This window comes from Epinephelus moara, chromosome 9, assembly GCF_006386435.1.
Source record: "Epinephelus moara isolate mb chromosome 9, YSFRI_EMoa_1.0, whole genome shotgun sequence".
Taxonomy (NCBI): Eukaryota; Metazoa; Chordata; class Actinopteri; order Perciformes; family Serranidae; genus Epinephelus; species Epinephelus moara.
In genome coordinates this window covers 5817392-5828494 of record NC_065514.1, presented here as the reverse complement: position 1 = coordinate 5828494, position 11103 = coordinate 5817392, and the positions used below count along the sequence as shown (strand labels likewise).

Genomic DNA, 11103 nt, shown 5'->3' with positions numbered 1-11103 from the left:
GTGGAGGCTGGCTGCTGTGGATTTGTAGTGAAATCCACTCGTAGTTTCCTCGCTGGATGATAGATTTGTGGTCAGGAGAAGATGCCAGAGGGAGCAGCCAGTGATTTTGGCTGAAACCTGACAACGTAGGAGAGTCCAAAGACTGAGAATCCACCTCAGACTCATTAATCATGTTCTCTCACTGAGATACGGCGACAGGAGAAAACTGCTGTCAGAATCCACACTTAACACTAGTTCTTTTGAATGTGCATATTTAAGCAGAGTTTTAATGTTCCATAGGCCCATTTATTCCCCCACCCTTTACCCCTGCGCACCACTGTCTTATTGTCTATAAATCTCACCGTGTTGTTATTCTATATACATACTTTATAGAAAAATAGATAATTGCACAACACACACTGAGAGCAACTTATAACTGGAGTCAAATTCCTTGTAGACCTTTACATACTTGGCCATTAACGCAGGGTTTAACTGTTGAAACAAATGTAAAGTGCTTTTAACTGTACATTTTAAATGGAAATATAATATTAAACAACAAAGGGAGAGGTGGTAATAAAATAAAAATAAAATAAAGTCAAATACATAACTTTACAAGGGGAAATATAAATGTATCTCAGTTATCTGATACAGTAGGAAAATGAATTTGAATATTGTATAACTTTTGTGCTTTTTTTCTTTTGTTAGCAGTATTAAATATTTTATGTTTATAGTTCAAATTTGTTTAAGACAGAAAAGAAGTTGGGGGAAGATTTCAGGATTATTTTCTAATGTATGAAAAATGTTCATATTTTTAAAAAAATATATAAATTTCAAGATCATACCAAATCTGTTTTTATTTTTTTAAATGTATCTATTATTATTATTATTATTATTTATTTATTTTTATCATTATTATTATTATTATTTAAAATCCCACTTGTCATAATAATTTAGATTAGTAATATAATGTAATTTAATTTTACTGCCAGTTGTTATAGTATCTGTAAAGACAGAAGCTTGAAATATAATGAGATATTTTGTGATGGTGTTTGCTGTGTGAACCTGCGGTGTCGCTGCTGAGCGGAAACACGTCATCGACCCGGAAGTTGTTTCCCCGAACTCCTTTTTTTGTTTTCATTGATTTGAAACATGGCGTCTGAAGGAGAGGCGGGCAGTGCTGCTACCACCGAACCGGAGACGGGAGAAGGGTATGTCGCCTTCATGCAAGATATTTTTCATTGTTACGAACGTGTAGGCCTTGAGTCTGATAATATGTGAAGATTTAAACGACATTTCCGGTCTTGTTTAGCCATAAACGCTGTTAGCAAACTAGCTAGCTAGCTAGCATTAGCGCTCGACAGAGAAACCGTTACAGCTCAGCTGCTCTTTGTAAAGAGACAGCATTAAAATATCTGACAGGTTAATGTTAGCCTGTCTGCCGGCAGACTTTAAAAAGTCTACTGAGGTTAATTTAATACTTTATAACCATTGAGATGTCCCTCTAATAATCATATATATGAATAACCCCCGTGCACCAGACTCCGTTTGAATATTGACAGTTTTAGCGAACACAGTGTACTTCTGATTATTAGACTTTTTTTTAACCATTATTCATTTAAACAACAGAGTGTAAAAACAATTCAGCATACAGCTGAAAGTATACAGAGATACAGGGGGATACCACACCATACAAAGATATTATCAGACCTACAGATGTCAAGTGTCTTAAAATCAAAGAGCAGGTTCATACAGTGTTCAATATCACAGAAATCACCAATATGAGGACACCTCCTTAACCTTATTCACAGTTAGGTATTTATGTGGCGGAGTAGAAGTTAGGAAGTGGCAGAAAATGGAAATACTTAAGTACAAGTACTTCAAAATTGTGCTGTACTTGAGTAAATGTACTTAGTTACATTTCACTACTAGATAGATCCAATAGTAAGTGGAAGGCAGGTGAACACGTAAGAGTTGACATGGGACATTTGTCTCTTTATGTTGAAACATTTCACATTTTTACAAAAATATAATACATACATACATAATACATAATTGTACAGTTGTACATGAGCACATTAACTGAAAAAAAGGGTAATTGGTTGAGAAAGGATGCAAACAAAGCAGAAACTCTTTGTTTGGAAATAAATACGAATACTTTAAGTATTCAAGTAACTGGTGGGTCATAGGTTAGTGACTTTCATGTGTTAATTAAGACCGGTGTAGTGTGATATTCCAGGGCTGTTTCAACATTTAAGGAGGATTTTATTCTGCTGTTTTAACCAGGTGATGTGAACTTACCACCGTTACATATAAATATGTGATGAATCTTTCTTTTGACTTTCAGGGATGCTACATTTGGGGAACTACCCACCAGCATGGATACTGAATCATCAAACGGCAAAGAGGGAATGGTAAAATGGTTTGATAATGTCATTGGGTTGCAGCAGTATATTGGTTTCAAGGTATGCTGTGATATGAAAGTTGATGGTTATCATGCTGTGTACATTTATTTATTTATGATATTGAAAATAAAATGCAACTGGAGGGCGACTCTCACCTTTATTTTCATTATTTTCAAAGGGGAGACTTTTTACACATACTAAAAAGACAGTTTCAAGTTTGTGTTTTAGTAATAAAATGTTTGTATAACCAAAAAGAACTCCGCTGTTTTCATCCCTTTCAGGGTCATTCTGACTGATAATAATAGCAGTTGTGTAATACCGTGAAAATGTCATACTGTTGCAACCCGATAATGTTATTTTGACTTTGTTTTTACTTTGTGTTTTCTTCAGTGACTTTGTTGTGAACATGCTGTTTTTAATAAGCAGACTTTCTGTCTCTGTCTCACAGGAAACAGCTGGCGAAGGCTCAGAGGCTGCTGATGCTCTGACTGGATCTGGAGATGAGGAGAGTGGGAGGCAGCTGGGAGAGGTGGAGCTGCAGTGTGCCTTGTGTATGAAGTGGTTCACTGCAGACACGTTTGGCATCGACACCGCGTATGTATATTTATTTTTCATTTAATTACCAGCAGTTATGTGAGTATACAGTACTGATATCTTCCATGATCATATCTTCTCTTTCTCCTCTACAGGACCTGTCTTCCCTTCATGACTAATTATGTGTTCCACTGCAATGTGTGCCATCACAGCGGCAACACGTACTTCCTCAGGAAACAAGCAAGTAGGTGTTCTCTGTGTTACAGACTACCTCAAGTTAACAAAGCGGGGGATTTAGGTTTGTTGAATTTGCAATCAGCACTCTGTCTTTTAATAGCTAGTGTTACTGTCTGTGTTTTAGACCTGAAGGAGATGTGCCTCACAGCGCTGGCAAACCTGACATGGCGGTCCAGGACACAAGACGAGCACCCAAAGACAATGTTCTCCAAAGACAAGGTGAGAGGAACGTGTTGTCATAAACTTTTGTTGGTGCTGATGTGGATCTCTGAAGCCCTTTTACTGAAGTGTAGTTGATATTGGGTTTTTCAAATCAACTGGACTTGATAGCTGAGGCTAGATTTATACACATAGAAAGTGAAAGTGACCAGGAAGTGTTGGCTCTGTGCACGAATGAAGATTAATTTACCATAAAAAGGAGATTCTTGCATTTTTCACTGTTTTATTATGTAGTGCTGCTCGATACACAACAAATGGAATTATGTAAATGTTGACTTCTGAAAAATCATGTTAACAATCCCTTAATGTGGTTATGAATACCAAATTAATCATGGAAATGTGTGTCTGGCTTTCTGCAGGATATTATACCATTCATTGACAAGTACTGGGAGTGCATGACAACTCGTCAGAGACCGGGGAAGCTCACCTGGCCCAACAACATAGTGAAGACAATGGTAATGTTGAATCTCCACTACCTGCTGATTTGTTGCAGCCCCAAACTTTTGATCACTTTATGGAGGAAATCTACAAATGGATCAATGTGATATGCATCGTTACTGAGAGTATTTTGGAATTTTGGTGTCATTTCCAAGGCCACGCCCCCTTTTGTGGAAAGAAACGTGCTGTCACATAGGGCTGGGTGACATGGACAAAAATTATGTCTCGGTATTTACAGTCTGAATGTCGATACATGATATATATCTCGGTATTTTCTACTGAACGTGCTTCAGTTTCAAGTCAAAGCCACATTTGAGACGTCACAAGCAGTTTTATAAAAAACAGACTGTGATAAAATAAAATTTAAAGACAGGGATTTTTTTACCTGTAAGAAAATATACAGCTGCACAACATGTAAATGAAAAACGATATAAAATAAATGGCAGAGCTGTACGTTAGCTTTTTGCACACAGCACTGGAGCTACAGAGGTTTAAAGGTTTGCAGCAGAGGACACTAAACTATAACATGACTATAAAAGGATCAAGTAGGTTTGAAAGGAGAGTTAAAGTAGTTTTCCCTGGCCTTCAAATGAATCTAGTGCTGGAAAATGTTTTAGATATTATTTAGGCTATTAATCTTATTTATGCATATTGCATCAACAGACAGGCCGAGGGAGGGAAGAGACACTTTCTCTGCGTTATATACATCTTGTATATGAACTGTCTGTGTTTGTAATGTGCTTTTGTTCATTTTCCAGAGTAAAGAGCGAGATGTCTTCCTCGTGAAGGAACACCCTGACCCCGGCAGTAAAGACCCAGAGGAAGAGTACCCCAAATTTGGCCTGTTGGACCAGGTATTCATCACTCAGCTGTAGTACAGGATGTAGGAAAGAGGTTTGTGCTGCAGAAACAGAAAATGCTTGTTTATTTCTGAAGTCTGATTTCAGTTGTTCTTACTCTTCTGTAGGACCTGGGAAACATTGGACCCTCATATGACACACAGAAACAGACCACTGCTGCTCCCACTGCTGGTGGGCTGAATGGTAAGGATTGAAAACAAAATCTAAACTCAAGAAAAATATAAATATTTTACTTGTAAAACAGATAAAAAGTATGTTGCACCATTCTGTATCAACAAAGGACAAGGGGGGAATTTTTCACATCTCTGGTCAGTATATAAACTCCCCAAAGCTGCGAGTGAGAGCCTGTTAAATGTGATGACCATGGCCATTTTGTGCATTGTGTTCCAGGTGGATCTGCTTTCTCAGGTGAATATGTGGTATTTTGGCATCTGGAGCTGATCAGTGTGTTTTTGTGTCTTGTAACCCTCTGGATAGAAGTTGGCCCTGAGGCTCCTTAATAAGCATCTTGTGGGCAACTTCATCCACGTCCAGTTGTAACCCCCCCCCTGTCTGCGCTCTGCATCTGTTTGGTCCCCCCTCCCGAAAGCTTTGCCCCCCTTTGATCGGTGAACATAGCTTCCTTGTCTCTGGCTTGCTGCTAATGGGCTCTGAAATCCCTAAAAATCTCCTCACTGAAATGACACTCTGCTCTCCATACGACATCATATGTGAGAGCCGAGTGCCATTTTTTAATTTGCCATTGGCTTTCATCCAATGCTAATTAGCCTCATCCTCTCTCCTCCTTCTCCATTTGGAATTTTTGTTGTCAGACTTTAAGCCACGTAGTCCTTCATTCTGCCAAATGAATTATAGTAGATGTTTAAAAGTGCAGAACTAGTCCTGAGACTTTACTATGTAGCCGTTGGCTAAACATGAGGGTGTTTTTTTAAGATGATGACAGGTTTAAATGGCGGGTCCATTTTTAGCTTTTAGTTGTTGTTATTACAGGGCTTTGTTGATGACTCGATTCTGATCTGGTCAGTTACGACACTTCACGGTCTGTTCCTGCAAAGTGGACCGTTGATCTGTGTAGTAGCTCCAAATAGTGTTCCTTATGATTTCAAATCAGAAAATTCATTCATTCATTTTTAACCGCCTGGAAAACGCAAGGTCGGGCGCTGGGCTCTACTTTTGTGTCTTTTCTGTGCCAGCTTTCATGAGCCTGGCAGCAGGTTGCATCTGAGGTTGCTAAGCGACCTTAACAAACAGCATATTATAGCCTATTTACGTGAAACCCTGAGTGCAGAGCTGATCTTCTCCAAGGCACTGTTTGTGTGTGTTGGACTTGCTCTGGCAGCTCTGCACCAAAATGATCAACATTTCCATTTTTACCACAGACTGATATTTACGGATGAAGGAAAAAGTATCTGTGGGCTGCGATTGGTTGTTCCTCGTCTCATGACATGCAGTGCGTGCTGCTGCGTTCCAAAAGCTGAACTGGGTTTATCTCGGGGCGCAGCCGTTGTTCCCTGAAATATGTGCGCTCAGGAACGCATGTGTGCCGTGACGGCATCACTCTGGCATTTGAGTGTGCCTGCTGCGTGTCTACCTTGAAAACGATGAATTTGAGGGCGCAAAAAACGTGGCATGTGTACAGCCCCTTAAGCTGGCATTGGAGGTCACCAAAACGATGTCGGTATAAAAGGTACAGCTGGCAAGTCGAGACCATATATGGGACATGTGACGTTTTGACAACATGTTATGTGTGCAACTCACCGTGGGGAGATTTAAAAAGCAGATCGTAGCAGTTAGCAGCTAACTCAAAGCAGGAGAACGGTGGCCTAAGTCACTGCTTTTTGTTAACGGCTGAGCAGACGTTTCCATTTGTAAAACCCAGACAAGAACGCAGATGGACCCGCCCTTGAAAAATAACTATATGTTATTATTATGTGCCGTATGAGTGGCTCAACCTTAAGTTCAATAACCATTTACCTTTGTCAGATGTTTAGGGAACTATTTTCTTTTCGTTTATGTTTTGTTATATATGTTCATGTGCTAATATCTTAACAAGCTGACCTTATATGGTTTTACATATTAAATAGAGAAACAGACACAGCTTTTCAAAAAAAAAAAACTTGAACTACAGCTATCTTTTTTATGGCTTTGCTTTGTTGGTAACCAGGTGCCAATGGATAAATCATTTTTTATGAATATGAAGGAATAATAATTTTTCTTAGAGCCTAATTACTTTATTTATATTTTCCATCTAACTGATATTATTTTATTCTTTGGAGGAAGTAAGTAGAGAATCTGATCCCATCATCTGTCTCCCTAAAGATTAGTGTTTCTTAATGAGAGAACGATGTGGTTTACATTAAAGAGGCTGATAGTGTTTGGAAAATGCCACGCCAACTAATTCCTGCCTTTTTGTGCCTGCTGTTTCCCTGTGTACACCAAACGCCTAATAAACTGCTTCCACTTTTTGTATGTGTGTGTCTGTGTGTGCGTGTGTGTGTCTTCTCAGTGGCATTGATGGTGTGGAAAGGTTATGAAAAGACTTCTCTATGACAGTAGAGATTTTCTGAATTGATAGTGGCCACATCGTCTAAAATGGTGTGTCTTTGTGGGGAGGACTGACATCTGTATACAGAGTTTTTTCAGTAGTCCTCTGTCCTCTCTCCAAATGTAGGCTGTACTCTGGAGACTTGTGTCTGGAGCACTGCTGGTCTTATGATCCTGTTATTAAGTACACCAAGCTAAAACTACTGCAGTCTAATACAGCAGTCCGTCATGAAGGTAGGAGTCAGAGGAGAAGGGTGTTTTAAACATCTGAACTCACTGGTATAAATGGGGTGGACAAAATATCAGAAACACCTCTTACTGTACGGCTGTATAATTCAACAGCATCACAAGTGAATGACCATGAAGGTGAGGTTGGATTTAATGCAGGGCTGCTGTATTAAACTGCATTGATGTAGCCTTTGCCACTGACTGCCTGTCTGTATGGGTGTGTGTGTGTGTGTATGGTGTGTGTTTCTTAATGTTCAGGAGTGTAATTTGTCTGGTGTTGTTTTGAAGGTGCTTTGGCTCCTGGTCCGGGAAAAGGAAGAGGGGCCAAACGTAAACAGCAGCAGCAACAGGAAGGCACAGCTGCAGGAGCCACTAAGAGAACCAGAAGGTATAAGAACTGTCTGTGAATACACACACACACACACACACACACACACACACACACACACACACACACTCCATGTTAGCTAGATCTGGGTACTGTTACTCGAAACCTTTAAGGTATCGACTAAAATAACCTAGAAGAAGAAAGTAGAGAAAAAAGATATCTAATGAAGTACTTCATTAATCGGTATCCCTTTAAGAGTACTGATATTGATACTGGCATCCATGTTTTTACAGACATAGATATAAACTTTAACAGCAACTTGACTTGTTTGTGGAGGCATACGACCACGAGGAGTTTATTCTACCTCGTTCTGGTCTTTTCGTGGGATTATTTGACGAACTAAGTACAGACTGGTAGTATCGCTTAAAAATGAAGATGTATAACAAATTTCTACCCCTTCCCTCATCGCAGCGACCCTCTGTTCTCGGCCCAGCGCCTGCCTCCTCATGGCTACCCACTGGAGCACCCATTTAATAAAGACGGGTACCGTTACATCCTGGCAGAACCAGATCCTCACGCTCCAGATCCCGAGAAGCTCGAACTGGACTGCTGGGCTGGCAAACCCATACCTGGTGATCTGTACAGAGCCTGTCTGTATGAGAGAGTGCTGCTGGCCTTACATGACAGAGGTACCCCAAAGTCGGAACACATTTCTAGTCAGCTCAAACCATGTTGGTTTGTCGTGTACACAACTGAATGTATGTTTGTGTTGCAGCGCCTCAGCTGAAGATCTCTGACGACCGTCTGACTGTGACTGGGGAGAAGGGCTATTCTATGGTGCGAGCCTCCCACGGTGTCCGAAAGGGCGCCTGGTACTTTGAGGTCACAGTTGATGACATGCCTGCAGAGACGGCGGCCAGGCTCGGTTGGTCTCAACCACTCGGTCAGTGGCGCTCCTCTCTTACACAGAACATCTGTACAGTTAGGCAGAATATGCAAATTTGAGTTAGAGGAGAGAGAAATCAGTTTTCATTTGCCGAGTTTTTAAATAATGTTTGCAGTCTAGTTAAAACACAGATGCTACCTGAAAACGAGGCAGGTATTTATTCTAATTCTTGAAATGTTGTTATTTATTGTAGGCAACCTGCAGGCACCTCTGGGTTATGACAAGTTCAGCTACTCGTGGCGCAGCAAGAAGGGCACACGCTTCCACCAGTCGATAGGAAAGCATTACTCCTCGAGCTACGGTCAGGGAGACACGCTGGGCTTCTTCATAGAGCTGCCCGACGCCACAGAGACCGCCAAAGCTCTGCCTGACACATACAAGGACAAGGTAACACAATGAGAACTACGCTGAGGCTTCATCCACACTAATGTGTTTTCATTTTGAAACGCGTACATTTTGCCAGTGTCCACACTACTTTCAAAACCCTAAAATGGAGACTTTTGAAAACGCTGCTGACCCTGGAATGCGTTTCAGTCTTGATGGGAAGAAAAGGAAACTTTTGAGAAAGATGACGCAGACACACATGTTCGCTTCCTGATGAATGTCATCGGTCATGTCTCCTTCTCTGATTCGTCACACCTCTATCGTGTGACTCTTTTCCAGAAGAAATTAAACTGCCTTGACTAGCAGTGGTCTGTAACCATGCTAAAATGCTCGTGTGGACAGAGATTGGTTTTGTTTAAAAGCGTTGTTTTAAAATGAAAATGTGTTAGTGTGAGAACGTAGTCTGACTCAGCACACATCATCACTCTCACATCTCAAATCTGTTCTGTTTTCAGGCGCTTATTAAGTTCAAGAGCTACCTGTACTTTGAGGAGAAGGACTACGTGGACAAAGCAGAGAAAAGCCTGAAGTCAATGAGCCCCAGCAGGGTGAGGAAACCTCTCTAAAAGTAAAACCAGTGTGAAAACATGGTGCCGTTTGCTGCTGTTGACGCGTAGATCCTGTTTTCCAGATGATATTCTATAAAAACGGAGTGAGCCAAGGACTAGCCTTTGAGAACCTGTTTGAAGGCATGTACTTCCCCGCCATCTCACTCTACAAGAGCTGCACGGTCAGTACGCATGTTGTGTTGGTGATTTTTATGCTTTCTTGATTCTTTTTTGTTTGCTTAACTTAACCCTCTTTGTCTCTTTTCAGGTGTCAGTCAACTTTGGGCCACATTTCAAATACCCTCCAAAGGACCTCAAGTACCAGCCGGTGAGAGCGTCTGTAAAGAGTCACGTCCTTGCCCAGGTAACACAACTCACACTGAGCTGTTTGATTAATCCTCTGTGGTTGTTTTCCTCTCTCCGTCTCAGATGAGTGACATGGGCTGGGGTGCTGTGATCGAACACACTCTGGCTGACATGCTGTACCACGTGGAGACAGATGTGGACGGACGGCGCAGCCCTCCGTGGGAAGGATGAGCATGGCTTGATACTCAGTACGCACACACGCCCCAGTCAAAACATTGTTCCGACCTCTGACAGTAAAATAAAAGCACCACATGCTGCAGCAAACTGTAGCTCAGAGAAGTTTTTCTCTGCTCTTGCGATATTCGTTTCGCAAGACATGAAGTGAATAATAAATATGCTCTAAAAAAGGCTACACCAAGCTAATATTGAATGGCTGCGTATCTTTGTTTGTTAACGTGCCATCAGCAGACATTCCGCTCTGAACATCTGACAACTGAATCAACGTATTTTTGGTGCTCCGCTCTCAAATATGTATATTTTGAAGTTATTGTTTTGCTGTAGAGAGATCTCTCTGGGTATCAAGTCGAACCTCTGACGCTCTGCGTATTGTTGCGGCCAAACGGACCCACTCTAACACCTCACACATCATCTGTAGACAACTGTTAATTCTGCACTCTTTCATGTATTCAGTGTTTTTTGCTAATTTTATTTGTTTTACAATGTGTGTCAGTTATTTACTGTTTTATACTCTGGGTTAAATAAAAAAAAATGCTACATGGACGAAGTTGAACTCATTCATTAAATCTGGATTTCAGACAAAGATTTGTGCATTTGACATCAAATCAGTGTGGCTCATGAGCCTTTAAAATGAAGTAGGGGTGAAACTAACAATTATTTTTAGTTATTTATTAATCATTTGTGCTTTAAAATGTCCAAAGCCGTTCATTGCTTGGTTTCTGTGGCGATACTCCTGCCTGCTTCTCCAAATGTAGGATAATGATGACCACTGTCTGCTGCAGGTAATATACTGACTATAGCTACGTACTTCATAAAAACCCACTTTAAAACTGAACTAGTGGTTCCCGACCTTTTTGTCTTGTGAGCCTTTAAAATTAAGTGGGGCTGCAGCTACAGATTATTTCCATTAGTA

At 40.7% G+C, this 11103-nt stretch overlaps 1 protein-coding gene across 2 annotated transcripts; it reads left to right on the top strand.

Moving 5' to 3' along the window:
• The first annotated feature begins 1095 nt into the window (after positions 1-1095).
• Positions 1096-10733, top strand: ash2l (ash2 like, histone lysine methyltransferase complex subunit). 2 transcript variants are annotated; one of them, XM_050052626.1, is made up of 17 exons: positions 1096-1187; positions 2324-2390; positions 2830-2975; positions 3071-3159; positions 3277-3371; positions 3731-3826; positions 4568-4663; positions 4777-4852; positions 5060-5077; positions 7730-7829; positions 8241-8458; positions 8545-8712; positions 8909-9102; positions 9555-9647; positions 9731-9829; positions 9916-9975; positions 10077-10733. In XM_050052626.1, exons 1-17 carry the CDS (start codon positions 1129-1131, stop codon positions 10182-10184), a joined length of 1782 nt encoding a protein of 593 aa, XP_049908583.1. In that variant the 5' UTR covers positions 1096-1128; the 3' UTR covers positions 10185-10733. The 2 variants fall into 2 exon arrangements, with proteins under 2 accessions (XP_049908583.1, XP_049908584.1); XM_050052627.1 differs by lacking the exon at positions 5060-5077.
• Positions 10734-11103: the final 370 nt, after the last annotated feature.